The 18878-nt window shown below is 36.4% G+C and overlaps 1 protein-coding gene across 1 annotated transcript in view; it reads left to right on the forward strand.

The window, feature by feature from the left end:
• Dscam3 (Down syndrome cell adhesion molecule 3) overlaps positions 1–18878 on the forward strand; it is an 823298-nt gene that overhangs the window by 793349 nt on the left and 11071 nt on the right. The window contains exons 27-31 of the mRNA XM_083132903.1: positions 1095–1283; positions 8956–9141; positions 11919–12212; positions 13085–13232; positions 16812–16993. Coding sequence (XP_082989029.1) covers positions 1095–1283; positions 8956–9141; positions 11919–12212; positions 13085–13232; positions 16812–16993 — 999 coding nt within the window. The remainder of the gene's footprint in view (positions 1–1094; positions 1284–8955; positions 9142–11918; positions 12213–13084; positions 13233–16811; positions 16994–18878) is intronic.

Here is an 18878-nt window from a genome sequence, read left to right on the forward strand (position 1 = left end):
ATTAACTTGGATACAAACCACTATGTGCCTCAACTGGGTATCAAACCTGGGACCCCTTGATTACAATGTGACAATGTTACCAATTATTTTTTTCTCTTACATCCAATGTGTTTTTATTAGGGATGGGAACGATTAATTGGTATACTATTGGTATCTGCCGATATAGGCATATCCGTGTATCAGTAAAATTACTGATTATTTTACCAATCCGATATATCAATAAATATCTGATAAATTAGTGCAAAATTCTTCCATTTTGTTGTAATTTTTATGGATAATCTCCATGCTCTACTTTCTAAAAAAGTAAATGTCTAAATATGCAACTTCTTTTGCACTGCAGTCACTTTGAAGGATCATTTCTAATTTTATATCGGATCGGTAGAATATCAGTTATTGGTATCAGCAAATTTTATATCGGTACTTTATCGGTATCGGCCAAAATGTCATATCCCTAGTTTTTAAGACATAGATTTTTAACTCTGCTGGTGCAGAGCTTGTCAGCAGTCTGTTTAGCATTTTATGTCACTTCTTGAAGCTCTCATTACATAACAGAGAGAGAATAAACAAGGTGATGGACAATTTCCTAGGTAATATTTATTAGGGATGGGACAGATTAATTTGTAATCTATTGGTATTGGCCGATATAGGCATATCGGAAAAATTATCGATTATTTTACCGATCCGATATATCTATAAATATCTCATAATTTAGTGCAAAATTCTGACATTTTATTATAATTTTTATGGATAATCTCCATGCCTTACTTTTTAATAAAGTAAATGCCAAAATATGCACCTTCTTTTGCACTGCAGTCACCTTGAAACATACATTTATTAAGGAGGTCAATGATCCTTTCAGGTTCTTCCAGGACCATTTGGAATTTTATTTCGGATAGGTAGAATATCGGTATGAGTAAATTTTTTATTGATATTTTATTGGTATCAGCCAAAATTTCATATCTGACCATCCCTAATATTTATGCATTCCACTGTACACCACTCATGTTATTGCTGAATGTGACTACTCAGCTCCAAACAAAATAGTTTTATAAAAAATGCTCAGCTCAACTGTGCTTGTTTTTATTCCCTTGCAGGCCTTGGAAGATCAGATGAAGGAAACTACACATGCATGGCAGAAAACCTCTTCGGACAGGACCAAGTGGTATACACTTTGGTGATTCTCATGACTCCAGGAGCACCTTTCCTGGAGGTAAAGTATACAACCACCAAGTCTATACATCTCCAGTGGAAAACGCCAGAGGACGGAGGCTCACAGCTACAAGGTATGGATGCGCAAGATCTGCTGGTGATGCATGTACCTAGGTATTCGCACAATGCATTCACGCTAAAGGTATCAAAAAGTAACACAATATAATGAAAGAACCACTCACTATATATTTGCCATGTAATGCTCATCTCATCATCATCAAATATCTCCAAGATTTTTTGTGTCAAACTCTCAAGGTCACTGATTCAGGCATGTGCGAAAGCAACATTAGAATGGCTATTTCTTCACTCAAGATGTGGATGCCACAGCAGAAGTTTCAATAAGTTTTCCATTAATTCCATGAATGCAATGAAGAACCTGAGGCTCAGTTTCATAATTCTTTTTACAATAATTTCTGTTATAGTTTACAAGTGTTGCAAGCATATAAACATAAATGTTACATCAAAATTTGTGTTTACATGCTTGTAACAACCATAAACTACAAGAGAAATTATTCTACAATGCAAGCCATATATACAAGAAAAGTTCTATTATATAGGGTGGTGCATGAAAAAGACCTCCACCAAGATGACTTCAATACGTGTTGAAGGGAAAAATGAGCAAATTCGATACTCAGCTGTACAGAAGATGTTAAGAGTGATCTTGTGTGTCATTATTACATGTTGTTGTCTGTTTCTGCATGTTCATGCACACTCCATATCACTCAGCACACTCATTTCATTTTGAATGCTCACCAAACACTAACTTTCTCATCATTTTATTTCTGATGTGCTGGGAATAATGTTGAACTTCTATTAATAAAATCATTCATATCTGAATTGGGTTAATAGTATTAGACATCAAAGTAACATCCATAATAGTAAATTTCCTACCTTGTACATTACAACTGTGATTATTCCCTTCATGTGTATAACAGCATACTATGATGCCAGGGGCCCCAAGTTCGAATCCTGACCTGGTTACGGGTGTTCTCTACGAGTGTCCCTACAACAATTTCATCATATCGTCACTTATCCTCATGTTCCTGATTAGCCTAATGTGGCAAAAAAGCAAAGTAAAATTAACCAAATCAATAAATCAATCTTTATGTATATAAAATCAAATTTCATTATCATTTGTCATGCTGTTCTTGCTCAATAATCATTATCAATTAATTAATTGTTCTCACGCCTAATTAATATGCTCTTTTACAAGCACATTTCAAGATTAAATATATTAATTATTCTCTTTGTTTAAAATTTATATTCTGTTCTCATAACATGACTGAGTGCAGTGTAACACATAAAATACATTCATGGAAAAAAATACACCTGAAGAATAATACAAGTATTGCAATAAGACAAATTAATGAGTACCTTATTGGTATTAGCTGATATTTTTATTTTACCTGCCTGATATTGCTATAAAAAGGCAATAATATATTACAAAATTCTACTATTTTATTACTTCTTAATGAATGTAAATAATTTATATTTTTGGTTTTGTAAAGTTAATGTTTAAATACAGGGTGTCTACTCACTGGTAATGCATGGATTTTACATGAATTTTCTTTGCAAGCGTGAAAAATCAGATCATCTAGTAACAGGGGTGCAATCCCCTTTCCAAAACCTATATTCTACCGAAAATATTACCTCTTACATGTACAGAGGTTGTTTCCGATCTATGGGTACGAAATTGCACACCTTTTGTAGCACCACCAAGCGTGAAGAGAACGAAGCTGCCAGTCGTGTGGGCACGTTAGACCGTTGACTGTGTGTGACAGGTGTGGTCATTGCGTATCGGTAAGAATGCTGCCGAAAATCAGTGCATATTGGGAGGGTTACATAACTGCACTTTCCGACGTAAACTACAGTTATAGTGCCATTATGAAACTGCAACTCCCGACCTGCCACTAGCCGCACACCAGCTACAATTCGGGATGTCAGGGTGCTGGTCACCAGGGAGAATCCAGCCACACAGAGAAGTATCGCAAACCGGCTACAAACATCACTGAAAAGTGCACACCATCATTGACCACGATTTGGGTTTGGAAAAGCGACGCAAGGGGCATGTTCATAAGCTCTTGCCAAAGCACATCCAGGAACGTCGCAGCAACTGTCGAAAGCTTTATGAGCGGCACCTGTCAGGTGAAAAATGGAAGTTCCTTGTTACATTAGACGAGGCATATGTTTATCTTGATGACTGTCACAAGCCACGTGCAATTTTTTATCGATCGACAGGTTCGAGGGACTTTCAAAGATAGTTCACTGAATGTAAGGAAAGTTTCGGCACAGGTTTGATGATCATTGCTGGATACTCGTACAATGGCAAGCTGTCCATACATTGTGTTGTCAAAAATAAAAGGTTAATTCTGATTCAGGCTAATGTCCTGACACCAGTTTATCGCCATGACATTCCCCATCTCTACGGGAGGGATCAGAATCGTGTGTGGGTGCATCAAGACAATGCGTCAAGTCACACATCTTGTTCAACCTGCCTCTTCCTCCAACAAATGGCAGAAGAAACTGGAATTCATGTCATTCCTTTCACAGACATTCCAGTGAAGTCACCTGATGCCTCACCGATGGACTTTTGCACCTTCGGCCTACTGAAATGAGCCTTGTTTCAGAGAAGTCCCTGTACCATTGAAGGGCTATGGAAAGGCTGTCAGGAGGAGTGGTTGAGGCTGGACATGACTACACTTTGTGCCAGTCTCCTACAGTAGAAACTCCACTGTCGGGCAATTGCCAAGATGCAGGGCCACCAAATAGAGCACTCTCGATGGTGGTGACATGGTTTTTCTGAAGGTAGGTGCAGTTTGAAATCGTCAACATAGATCGGAAACAACCTCTGTACATGTCATATTATGTTATGTCATTGTCATATTGAGGGCCAAATGTTAGGTACTGAAGTGAGACTGCTGTTATTATTTACAACAGGCAAGCATTGATTCTAGCAAGTCGCTAGTATTCTTGAGTCTCATTAGCATATTATCATAGATGCCTACTAAAAGTTTCTTGATATTTGATTTAGGGACTAAAACATACATACTTCATGTTTTCTTTATTTTCAACATCTCACCCCTTAATTTCACTCCACACCCTCTCAGCACCCCTAGAAGTTTAATCCTGGCAACACTGCTGTCTAGTAATAAAGGATGTAAGTAATATTGTATTCAAAGATTTATTAGTGTTTATATTGCTTGACGGACTGCACACATTGCTTATTTTGTTGACTTTGCATTAAAAACTTATGAAACTTAATTTTCAAACACTTTTTCTGCATTTAAATTGAAATTTAACAGAATTTACCCCACAAAAGATGAATAATACTGAATTCAAGTTCATTCTCTAAATAAATTTACATGATTTTGTGACATATTATTTTCTGTATCTTAATTTGTGTACTTTTGAAAGCACAACAGGGTTACATTAGAGTTTTTGAGTATGCTGGAAAGAACTAAAAACTTTATAGTATTGGTATCTATGAACCAATTGGTAAAAGGTCTTTGTTTATATCATTCCATTTGTCCTTGAAAACTTGCAAAGTATACTTGAATTGTATCTTGGTTTTAGGTTAGACAACCTGAAATATGCAGTGTCTTTTTTGTAAAGTAAAATTCACTGTAGAGATATGTTTGCATACATTAGTTTTTAAAAGATGATAGAACCATTCAAAATCTATACGCAATTTTATACCAGATTGGTGCAATATATCGGTTATTGATGAGGCTCAGTTAAATTTATATCTAAACTTTATCAGCATCATAAAGAGGTGATTTCCGGATAGGCTTCAGAGCTCTCAAGAGCTAACTAACATCACTCTCATTATGTCACACTCACTAATGCCTTGTTAACTCTCGAAAGCTTGGAAACTTATCCAAAAATCACCTGGCTGATATCCAGAGGACAACCTATTTATTATTCACTGCCAGGAAAGCTTCAATAATTTTTTGTCAGTATTGTTAAACTGACAAGGTGCTGCAAGTAGAAATAAAACACTTCAGTTTATGCTTTGCTTCAGCACTAAACATTCATTGTTAGCACGCAGATATCAACAGGCCTAGAAACTTGACATACTCTGAATATTAGCAATAAGGGCTCTCCACAGATATTAGAAATACGAGGGACGTTCATTAAAGATTTCCCCTGACCCAGTTCTAGTTAATGTAGAATACTGAAATTGTATATGTGTAATGATATGAACGTGCATACGTCATGAGATAATTTGCAATTCTGAACTCCTCTTAGTTTTTCTCTTACAAGTACTGAATTGAGACAAGGTGTAATGATGGATCCAGTGGAATACCAAGCAGTCATCAAGTTTCTTTACTTGAGAGGCCGCACACCAAAGGAAATGTTTGATGAGATGAAAGTGACCTATGTAGAGGATGCCCCATCGTCAGACGTAGTGAAGCACTTGCATTGTCAGTTCAAGCGTGGGCGGACTTCAGTAGAAACAACCCCATTCCCGGGCGACCCCAGTCAACCATTGATGAAGATGCCATTGGGCAAGTGAAAGCTGCCATCTTGGAGGATCGCCGCATAACCATTCGCCAACTAGCTGAAGATGTCAAGATCAGTGTGAGGTCTGTGGGAAAAATCATCCATGACCATTTGCACATGCTGAAGGTGTCTGCCCGATGGGTTCCTCGGCTACTCACACCTTTCCAAATGCAGGAACGAGTCCCGTGCTCCCAGGCTAATTTGACCATGTGCCACGAAAACCAGGAGGAACTTTTTGACAGACTAATCACCCAGGGTGAAACGTGGATCCATCACTATGACTCAGAGACCAAGGCCCAGTCAAAGCAATGGAAGCATCCTGACTCACCAACACCAAAGAAGTCCCGTGTCCAACCCTCGGCGGGTAAATTGATGCTCATGGTTTTTTGGGACCAGCATAGAGTAGTTATGATGGATTTGCTGGCGAAGGGTACCACACATACCAGGACGTACTACGCTTCACTGCTGCAGAAATTGCGGAAGGCCATCAAAACCAAGAGGCGTGGCATGCTGACCAAAGGCGTCCACATCCTGCAAGACAACGCTCCAGTTCACAACTCGAATGTTGCCCAGACAGAAGCACGGTCCTGCGAATATGAAATCCTTCCTCATCCCCCGTACTCTTCAGACCTCGCACCATCAGACTTCCACCCTTCCCAACCATGAAGTCATTTCTGAAGGGGACGCACTTCCACGACGATGAAACGTTGATTTCTGAGGTCAAGTCATGACTTCTGGAGCAACCTGCAGACTTCTACAAACAAGGTCTCCACGGGTACATAAAGCAATGGGAAAAGTGTGTGGCCATTGGTGGTTCCTATCTAGAGAAGGACTAATGTCTGTACCAATTTTCGTTTATCTCCGTCCATGGGAACTGATTCAGGGGAAATCTTTAATGAACGTCCCTCATACCGTATTTACTCATGTATAATGCACACTTTTTTCCCAAATTTTGCACCCAAAAACTTTTGTACGTATTATGCACGGAATATTTTTTTCATGTTTACGAAACCCTATCATGTTATATATCGTTGTAAAGCTTGAATTCTGAAGTTTCGTAATATGGCAACAGTATTCCATTCAAGATGGCGACACTAATGTGCAATGCTGTTGTAATAAGCTCATTACAAAATGAAGGAACATTCTGATTTTTGTGATACTTTGGATGAAAGAAAAGATAAGGAGAAAGAAAATAATAATTAAAATGTATTACTGGCCAAATAATATGACATATATGGAGTGTTTAAATGCCTTAATAAAAGAAATTTTGTTCTCCTAACTGCTAGTTTGACGGTCCTGAATGGGCCTCTTATAAATGTTACGTCAGTCATGGAAAAAGTATATATTTTTGAAGGCTTTTTTTTTTAGAAAAAGTAAAAAGAGAATGAGCAAAACCATGCATAAAAGTTTAAAGGCCATTTTTCAAGATTTTTCACTTTATAATATAATGTTCTGCGACACAAGAAAAGCAGTGCCATTCTGGCAGACTTCGGGCATGCACCTCTCATGTGATGAGATGTGTATCAGCGGTATTTGTTGGGCAAGAAATAACAGAAAATAACTTCCTGAGCATTGCAAATCCATAACGTAATTTTGATCTGCCTTTCTACTATTACAGAATAAATAAGGAGGTTAAAGAGTGAAAGCTTTGGGATGCTAAACACAGTGGAGGGAGGGGGGAGGTGGCATGGGTTGATGACTTATTGTTTACACAAGAGGATATTCTCCTCTTGGTCCACATAGCAACAGGTGACTCATTGAATAGGTATGATTTCACTAGCTCTTGATTGGCGTAGCAACAGCTTTACGACCTACAACTAAAAAAGCATTTCTTGAACCTGGATTATACTGCGCATTATACACCAGATAAAATTTTTTGTCACTTTTCTCCATCAAAAACCAGCAGCGTTTTCTTTGAAATTTTTGCATTGAATTCAATATGGCGGTCAACAATATGCCGGACCTACGCTTTACACTCACAGCTAGGGTTCCCCCTGTGCCTAATCTATTTCTTTCATGACCAGGATAACTCCTTTACATTTTGTAGGGTGTGTTAAGGGACATTTGACTCATCATAGTTCATATAATGGGGCTTTTATCAGTCACATAGTTGCACATATTATTTTGTATCTTCTGATCCCATTGCAGTCCCAGAATGATTTTTTGCAATGTTTTAGATATGGTATGAGGAACCAAATATATTTTTTTTCACGATTTTGGCGATGACATGTTCTGAGATATTCAAGGTCAAAGGTCAAGGTCATGTGACAAAATTATATTTTTATCCAAAGGTAGGCTTGTTATTTATCACTGGAAAGCTTGTTCAATTCCCTGTACAGTAAGCTTTATTTTAGCTTCCTAGGCAAAATAGGGGCGGAGTTACAGCAGATTTAGTATAGCTAAGCAGGTTCAAAAAGGGCAATTTATGCTAACTTTGACCTTGTATAATTTAACAATTACAAGATGCTCGAAACTAAAACTTTTCATAGTTACTAAGTTACAATCATAGTTTCAACTCCCCAAATTTCATGAAAATTAGAGATGGTCAGGTTGTGGACTGTGTTGATTTCGTATGGAATGACTCATAATTAACATTGCATTCTAGAAACTTTGATGTTATACAGGAAAAATTTACATTAGGAAAAATATGAAATAAAGGAATGAAGAGTACAAATATTATAAACAATTTTTCATTTATATTGTGAGTGTAACATATAATACCTTATATGTATTTCATTGCAGCATTCTCGTACTGTAAAAGTATTGAACATTCCTAATCTTATGTATAAGAAGCACTTTGTACGATTTTTTATATATATCAGATGACGACAATGATAAAATCGAATTACTCATGAATGTTATGTATTTCGCTTCTGGGTTAAAACCTGGGACACCAGGATGTGTCTAGTCACCCAAAGCACAGCCTGTTTGCTCAAATTGGCTATTCCGATGACAAATACTTTTTCCTCGTTGGAGGTCCAATGTTGAAACAGAGATGAGACTGACACTGCACTGCAATTGCAGACTTAGTTTTAATGAATTAATGAACCTGTTCTTTCAAATGTTATGGATATCATTCACATATAGCCATATGAAATTGAGTCCATCTTTTAGAATCGCTCTGTATTGTGAAAATATTTACACAGGTCCTTCCATAATATCCATGAGGGATCAATCCATTCGAACAATAACAATTCAATTTTGTGATAGTAAGTTACTGAAATTTCTACATTCTGCTTCCAGGGTATGTCCTAAGCTACAAGAGAGACCATGACAACTGGAAGGAGTTCCAGCTGGATGCTGACAGGACCAGTTACCTCCTGGAGAATCTCTTCTGTGGCTCCATCTACCACATTTATCTCACGGCCCACAACAGGGTGGGGAACGGAAAGCCCAGCGACATCGTCACGTCAAGCACCAAAGGAGGGCGTAAGGAAATTTGCTTTCATTTTTGTGGAATAAAATATTCTTCCTTGCACTATACCTTTTTGTTGCATATGCGAGCATTCATATAATTTAGTTCATTCTCATGTAGGGCTCAGCCAATATCACTTTGAACCAATACTGACACTTGCAAATTGTAATAATGAAAATAATGTATTGATTAGTGTTAGTGTGTAATCATTTCACTCCATTGTATGCATGAATTGACTTAATTTTGCTTTATAATAATCAAGAATGACATCAGAATATTAAAATACATGTTATGTAATTACTAGATAACAGATGTTTGGGTGCTAAAAGACTGAAAACTATTAATTTTTTATGTTCTAAAAAGAGTGCAAATATGTGGCTAAAAGTCAAGAATATTTTCATTCAAAAATTCTGTCCATCAAATAAATAAATACTTGCCAGTGACAGCAAGATGTTTATTGCTTGTTGCATTCTGTTGATTATAATGAACAACAAAGCACATTTCCAAATTGTCAATAAAAATGTTACTTCGGTTATCTATGAACAATGACTTGTGTTGTGAAAATTACCTTTCCACTGTGCCAGATGTCATGCACACTTACACCAATTTCACCTACATATTCACTCTCCATAACCTGAGCAACTCAGTCTTTGGTATGCCGTGTTGTTTTCGAACTGACTTCAGAATTTGTATTTAAACACCTGCAAGCATGATAAGGGAGGTTAATTTCAAGTCCAATAACGTCCTTCACTCTTTCACACAGCAGTTGTGTGGAAGTTTCCAGTTTTTCTATCACAACATACAAATAAGCTCAGATTTGCAGATAAGATCTCAAAATCGCTTTGTAAACATCCATCTTTCAATAAATCCTGAAGTATTTTGTCTATTTTTTGCATTAACTTTCATTTATGCAAAGAATACGGAAACTTCATTTTGTCTTAAATGTCTAAAACATGTACCTTTTATGATCTTTACGTAGAAATATGCATTTTATGTGTTGAAGGTAGAGGGAGGTTCCGGAACATCTTTGGCTGTTATGCATTTAAAGCATCGGAGCGAGTCACAACTCTCGAAGCAGCCAATCAACGAAGCGAGCCGCTGATGTCATCTCAACACATCTCGACTCTAAAATTATGCATTTTTATGTAAAATTAGACATTGCAGCCTTACGGCATTCCTACCAAGTATGGTTGACTTCTGAAGCAAAAGAAAAATTTGTTTTTACCTAAAAATCTGCTGCTTAGTAATCAAGTTCTTCACTCAAAACTGGTGTTAAGTAAAAGGAAACTTAAAATTTTGCATAATTTCCTGGATAATTAGACTACACAAAAATGTCACTGACCCTGGAGAAGTATCAGTCGGTATGGGTAAATAAATTCCAATCAATACTTTCCGATATCTGTATCGGTTCAGCCCTATTCTCCTGTAATTAAGGTTGATGTTTGTTGCATTGCTCTTTCGTACGTAGCACCATGTTATATTGCATGCTCCTAGTGGCAAAGTTTGGAACCAGCAGCCTACGGGACTATTCAAATAAAAACTTGTAGATATCAGACATATGACGATATGTTCCGTAAGTTCTCCACAATAAAATCAGGAAACCAGGGAGTTCTTTTTTAATAACTGTGTATGTATCAGGCTAGGTTTAAAAACTGCAGTTAGTCTTTCAACTTAAAAAGTTTTGGGGAAATTTTTTAATAGGTCAACTTTTTCATTCAGATTTAATAGTTGGCATTTTCAAGACAATTTATGCTGCATCGTGAATGTATACTTGGATTTTTATTTCCCTGTGTAGAGCAAGGGAGGGAGACAGGGGAAGAAAGAGAAATAGAGAAAAATGCAGAGAGAGAGAGAGAGAAGGAAATGAAGAGAAATAGGGAGGGAGAGAGGAAGAAGGAGAGAGAGAGAGTGAGAGCATGATAGAGAAGGAGAGAGAGGAAGAGCAAGAGAAATGAAGGGAGGGGGAGGGCGAGAGAAAGAGAGCAAGTGTAAGAGTGTTTGCATGTACATGTGCACATATCCTTTCCATTTTTTTATTTCCAAATGAATGGGAACCCATGCATACATGTATTCATTTGTGTGTTTGTAAGAGACATGTTTACCTGTTAATGTTACATTTGTCATCACTAGGTCTCGGAAGTTGAGGAAAAATCCTTTTTTTCCCTACTGTCCGAAGACGAGGCCCAGCATAATATATATTCATTTCGGGTCATTGTAGGCCAGAAAAAGGTAGGTTTTATTTGTCCTTTTTCGGTGTGTTTTGGCTTATTGGCCTTTTTTAGCCTTTTTTAGATCATAACGGCTTTTTTTTGCAACTTCACCTTCTTTCGACTACGTTTTTACTGCCCATTCTCACTTCGAATCGTCATCAGTTCATCACCTCTTAAACATCCTTTCTGTAGTAAAGAAATAAAAAAAGAAAGAAAGAAATATATTTGGTTAGACCAAATATGATGTTTCACATTATGTTAATCTAAAAATATATATAATGTCTGAAAGAAGATTTCATTCATATAGTTTTCTCGCACTGTGTTCCATACCACCAGAATTTTGTATTTTTTTTTATTCATTAAATGTGTAGCCTAATTAAAACTGAAGCTATTAATTAATTTGGATCACATTTATACATCCTTTTTTCCATTTTAGTTCCTTTTTTTATATTTTTAGGTCTTTTTATAGGTATTTTTTGGCAACTTATAGATCTTCAACTTCCAAGCCCTAGTAATCTCATATTTTATGAATTGAATACTCACATAAAAATTGCATTAATTTGTTGTTGGTTAATTTGCAGCTTCCAAAGTTCCGAACAGGCAAGATCTTCTGGAGATTAACACCACATCTGTGAACCTCCATCTGTACACTTGGCCAAATGGTGGCTGCCCCATTCTGTACTTCGTGGTGGAATACAGGGTTCGTGGAGGACAGGAGTGGACTGTTGTTGCAAACAATGTTGCACCAGAAGAGGAACTGCTCGTCATACGAGACTTGGTCCCTCAGACATGGTATCATCTGAAAGTCACGGCGCACAATGACGCAGGCTCCACCATCGGGGAGTTTGAATTCGCTACAAGGACTCGCTCTGGAGGTAAAGCAATAGATATAATCAGTGTAATTCTATTCCTGAATATTAATAAAAACGTGTGCAAGAACAAGTGGATTTCATGACAGAATGCAATCCAATTTTAGTATTACTATCTTATGTGTGAAACTGGTTATTTTAAAGCAAATTTTGGAAATTTAATTTGGTACAGTTCCAATGCAATTCTTGTATTCTATGATCTGTATACAATGCAGTTTTATTAGAAACATAAAGTTTATGTAATGTAGAAAATATACAATCCACGATTGTAAAGTCATAGTCTACTGTCTGTGTATTCTGAACAGTTTCAAATTACTATCATGTTTGTCAGTTTAAAGACTTAATGTCTTAATCACATTTTTGTACCAGTTCAAAAAATACTGGATTTCAATTGATTTGGATGTATGATGCTTTGTATATTATCTGGATGGATATATTTTTCTATTTTTTTTAAAAATACTGTATATTTACAGACATTGCAGTGTCTCCCTTATAAATGTGCATACTTAATTCACATATGCATGCATTTTGCCCATTGTTGTAATAGATATCGTAAGCCAAATTTTTACTGACTTAAGACTCACGTTCAGTTCTTGAGTGTGTCATCAGGAGAGAGATGGTACATTACAAAGTATGGTAATATATTAATACATGCAGGTTCGATTTAATATAAAGCACTGTAACTCAAAAACATAATCCCAAAGTTGACAACAAAGCAATTGAACATGAACTTACACAACAGTATAATGTTCTAGATGTTCTATAATCCATCTTCTATAAGAGACAGATCAAGATATGTGGGCAATTCTGAGAAGTTTTATGCACAATTAGGAAGAACTGAGTATTCACACATATTAAACAGTGTGTTTTGTTTCTAGCAACAATTGCACCAGCTGTTGTCCTTGAGAACACCTCCCCAACGAAGCCTCCTTTCTACCGTGATGTGTATGTGATTGTGCCGATGGTGTGCGCAGCAGTTCTTGTTCTTCTGTCGATTTTCCTGGGTTCCTTTATTGTCCGCCGACGGTAAGTTATGAACAGCTGTAATTGTTATTAACATTTCTTGTTCATTCTTGTTGTTCAACCATTGTCTCTGTCAGTGCCACCGCAACGGGATCTGTTGCCTTTGAAACACTGTAGATGCTGACGTTGCATGGTTCCTCCCAGCGTAGAGACGTAAATTACATGAAGATTTGGTGCACACAGGAGATGTACTATGTAGAATTTTCAGCAAAAACGGTATCAACCTCGTTACTTATTCCCCTTAACATGAAAAAAATATTGTGCACTTGCATGTTTCATATACATGGTACGCATTCCCACATTTATGGATTGTCTCCAAAACATTTCTCCATACATAGTTTACAACTGATCCTAACACCATGAGTGTATACATGCAATTCTTTAACTTCTGCAAGTTATAAATAGGTTCAAAAGAAACGGGCCATACGTCTTTCCAATCAGGCACATCAAGCATTACGAGCTGTGTATCTTCAGAAAGTTCTCTCCCCTCCTCACAGCACATAGAGAATCCCAGGTAGACATGACTCTCCTATCAGAGAGGTGTGTTTGCTCATGCTAAGTAAGCATATTGTTTGTTGATCAGGAGCATGTACACAGAGATCTGCGTGGGTGAAATTGTCAACCTAGGTACTGGAGAAATGGTATTGAATAGGAAGGTCACTGGATCAAGTCATTTCAGTAGTTAGGTGTGTAAAGGCTGTACTTTTGTTTACTCAAAATTGCAAGGGGCGCGGCATATATTCAAGATAACTACAAGCCATAATCAATAATAAATTGCTTTATTGATTTGTATAATAACTACAGGGCGTGGCATAAAAATGCCTTCTTTAATTGAAAGGAAAGTAATACTACGTTTTATTTTTAAAAAAATATACAAACACATCAACTACATCCTTGCATTCCATTTGCGTAATATGCACAGTCACGTTCATGTCTTGAAAATTTTTTGAAAAAAAAAATCACTTATTTAAATCATTTTAAAGAAATAATTTCTAAAATAATGTTCATAAGAATTTTATAGATATCATAATCACTCTTAGTGAAAGTACATTAATCTTGCTAATCATTTAATGGTGTTTATTAGGCTCTAAGAAAGGAAACAAAATATATAGGTACTGATGAGTTGAAGCTCAAATAAAATTAAATGTAATGTGTAACTGTAAACACACTTAAATTTCTCTGGATTAAATATAATTTTTATAGGCAAAAAAAGCAAACATTTTGTGGAGAATAATATACAAAATACTATTCATGTTAAGGCGTAAATAGTGTCATTATCATTAAAGTGTAAATGAACATGGCAGCTGTAATTTTCAAACTATTGTTAAAAAAATGCCAAAAATTTAGCTACAGAGACTACAAAAAATATTTTAAGATACAATTATATAGTACATCCAGAATGTTTTATTTTCACTGGAAGAAAAGTTATTGAAATTATTTTCATTAACACACTCAACAAACATTTCCATAGTAGGTTCATATGTACAGTACAGTATCAGAAACAGAAAAATGTATATTCACAAATATTTTTTTTCTGCCGAGCTTTCGATCCCATATCGGAATTATCATCTGGGCCCTGATGGTGATTTTTTATCATGCTGTTTGTGTCTTTTTAACAAATATAACAGATATAAAAACTGCACTTATTGCAATAATAAACATAACACTTCTATGACAGTAGAAAACTTCTTACGTCACGTGCCGGCAAATGTTCACAATTTTAAAACCAAAATGTCATTCTATATGCTGCTTTTGATCCTTTTTTTCACCGCTATAACACTGAAATTTTATTTTATTTACTGCTTTTGAACCAAAAATTGACTGTTTTTGTACCGACATTTTGCTTTTTTATTTACCAAAAATATGTGCATATATTAATCAGTATTTTGAACAATTATTGATTCTTATATTTTTTTTTTCCAAGCACCAGGAAGAGTATAGGTGTCAACTCAGCCCTGGTAACAACATTTACTGATTGTCATTTCTTGAGCGTAATGCACCACATGCAATTTAAATTTTGAAGCATAAATCAATCATATTTGACCCATGTTTCAGTGACCAGTCAACTCAAGTACTGGTGAAAGGAATTCTATGCACCATTTGAATTCCGTGATTGATTGATTTGTCGTTTTAAGTCCAGTTCATGCACAGGTAGAGTAATAGGTACTGAACTTACAGTTTAAAGTTGGATCTGAAGCACTGTGCCTTGTTCCTCTGCTGGGTATTGAACCTGCTACCACTTGATTACAAGGTGGTGACACATTCCGACTCCTATGTTCCATCCTGTACCCTTTTCTTGACTTACCATACTTCTCTCAATATTTGTGTTTTTATTACACCATGAGCAACATACAGTGGAACCTCGATTTTACATTTTTCAGGGGATCAAGCTGAAAAAACTTAAATTGTGGGAAAATGTAAAATCTTAACATGTTGCTAAGTTCATACTATGGGAATGAGAGATGCGGTAATAGATAATTCAGGTACTCACGTTTTCTGCGAAGCTGTTTTAAGTAATTTTCTATTCATTTCGGTACCACTGCCACCATCCTCGTTGGAATTTGTTGTGTCATTGCTTGGTGTGTTTCTGCTGTTTCTTCCTAAATTGCCGCTAGGTGTGCTGTTGTCGCCTGTATGTCTGCGTATGTGTTGTCTGGTGTTCACCAGTGCTAATTGCTGCATTGAAGGAAGCCAGGCGTGGTGTGTCTGACCACTATTTATGTTGAGTTCATGGTTGTGGTGCATGATGGCGTGTGTTTCTTTGATTTTTGTGTCTATGAGAGTGTGTGCTTTGTATTTGACATGTCCTTTTTTGATTTTATGGTTATGGAATTTGATATGCTTTGCAAGTTCGGTGGTGGGTTGGGCCATTTTTGCATTTGATAGGTGCTGCTGAATTCTCTCACTGATGGGCCTGATGGATCTGTCGATGTAATGAGCCTTGCACTCGCATTCAGCATCATAGACACCTGGGTTGTTGAGGGGAGGGAGAGGAAGTATTGTTTATGTTTGTTTAGTTGATCAGTTATTTTGGAGTTTGGTTTGTGTGCTATTTGAATGTTGGCTTTGGTAAGGCGGTTGGATGTGATAGGATGGTAGGGGAAGGCAAACCACTTAATTTTGCTACTGGAATCGGGTTGCATTGATGGAGCAGGTTGTCTGAATTAGATTTCATCTTTGCTGCACCATGTGGAGAGTTGACATTCAGTACATCCATGTTTTAGTGCCAGTTCCGTGATGGTTGTTATCTCAAAACAGCAGAAACGCGCCAAGCAATGACACAACAAATTCCAGTGAGGATGGGGCAGTAGCTTCAGAAATTAATAGAAAATTACTTAAAACAGCTTCGCAGAAAACGTGAGTACCTGAATTATGTTGCTAAGGTTGAATGTATGATGCGGGAAAATGTAAAATCGAGGTTCCACTGTACAAAGAATGGTAGCATCTTAAAAAACTGTGGCTTATACATGCGCAAATACAGTTGTTACTATATCTTGATTTATGTATCACTCTTTCTAATAGCTCTTTCAGCATGAATGAATCATTTTAATTTCAAACATGCTCTTTTCAACCCTCTACAAGATCCTGCCTACGCCATCACCATGGCTACAAGCAAGGAGACAGCAGCCAGGCAGCATGCAAGGCGATGGCGGAGCTTGACAATAAAAGAAACTGCCAACAGATTTACTCGTCATCACCAATAAAAAAGGGCGAGCAGGAGCAGTACGAGTCGGCAAGGACGAAAATGTGCGATGATAACTCAGGTATGTGCTCTGTGTCTCCACTGATCTGTATATCTTGCTCCCATAAGTGTGATATCATGAGTTACAATTCTTTTTAGCTAAGGATGGAACATTCACCAGTACTGATACAATCCTCATTCCCAATGTGGAATAGGATACATATGAATCGATATCTGTATCAACCGATATTGACACAACAGTTTATCAAAGATTGTAATTACTGCACCATGTTTCACAACATAATCTTCGCACCCTGTTTTTTGGGTCTAAAAATTGGCTTATATTCTTTCATTGCATAATAGTCGTATCAGCCCATCAGATAAAGCAATGATAGCAGTGCAGAATCTTCAAACAAAAAATATTAAATTTTGTAAGTCCTTACTGTAGTAAATTTTTTGAAGTAATATTTTTACTGTAATGCACAAATTAGTTAATTTTTTTCAGGCTGGGAAAATGGTCTCTAAACTGTCACAAAGAAATGATTTGCATCGATTTGAACTGTATATAATTTTAACATATATTCATGAGTATCCCATGTATCCTAATCTTGCTAAAAACAGTTTAGTAATAAATGATTAAGTACTGGTAATACTGACACAATTTAAAAAGAAAACAAAAAAAAGCACAATTGTTGCATCATACTTTTTTACAAAATGTTTGGCATAAAATCTGTGAACATTTAGAGATATACATATGCATTTCTTAAACTGCATCCTAGAATTCAGAATAAATAAAATCTGGAATAAGTTATTTTTTATTAACTGTTTAGGTAAATTGTAGAGAAGCTAGTATCCTGTGATTCTTTTGCCTACAGAGTTGTTATTCATTATGTCTTTTTTTGTGTTGAAAACTCGGGTTTACCATTAAAAATTTAATGGTAATTTCTTCAAGTCAAATCCTCCTCTTCATTAAAGAGACTTTTCCATTAATTTGTTTTTAGCAAGTGTTTATGATTTGCATGTTAGGTCAAAGCTACCATACCTTCTGCATGTTACATTTATTTATGTAGATTATAAAAGATAAAAAAGTCATAAGATGAAGTATTCTGATAAGATTTCAACTATTGTGTAGAATATTGGATGTATATCATTGTCATTGGTTAAGTTACAAATTGCACCCATGTATTTTCCAATATATCGTTGTTTTAACATTTTCTCAAACATATATTATTGTAAGTTCCTCAGAGCAATAAAATTATGTACATAATTGGTTCACAACTTTGCTTCAAAATTCCATGATTGGCAGTAGAATGTGAAACAAAAGAAAGATATTGAATATATATGATTGACCTGGATTGATTTCGTCAACCTTCTTGTTTCCGTCAGAGCTGTACGAGATCAGTCCGTATGCTACGTTCAGTGTTACAGCACCAGGAGGTGCTAATGCAGGTGCTCAGAGGACTAACACCTTGGATTACACGATGCAGTTCAAGACGTTCGGAAACTTCGAGTGCGGTGGCCAGCCGTTTGACAAGAACATGTACCCAAAGTCGAAAAGGTGGTCGGATCATCAGAGGCATTCTGTGGAGACTGAGGGTGAGGATATTATGCGAAACAATCAATGCAGGTCAATTCAGAAATGTCACTCCCTTGTAGAGTAAGGCCTTTGTGTGTGTTTTGAACTAGTCCAGTAAAATTAGCCATTACTTTACCTGTCTAGCGATAAAAATACAAAATAGCTGAATTTTTGTGCAGATGATTGGAAGATTGATTACCCATTGAAACATGTCACCAAAAATTCAAATTCAGCTATATTGGAAAATGGTCCCTAATTTTAGATATTTAGTACATTCATTTCATTAACCACTGGAGTTTCAGGAAGAGGAGACCTAATAGTAACATCATTGCCTTGTAATCAACTGGTCCCAGGTTCGATTCCTGGTGGAGGCATATGTTGTTTCCGATAT

The sequence above is a fragment of the Lepisma saccharinum genome, chromosome 12, assembly GCF_977018435.1.
Source record: "Lepisma saccharinum chromosome 12, izLepSacc3.1, whole genome shotgun sequence".
NCBI classification, from domain to species: domain Eukaryota; kingdom Metazoa; phylum Arthropoda; class Insecta; order Zygentoma; family Lepismatidae; genus Lepisma; species Lepisma saccharinum.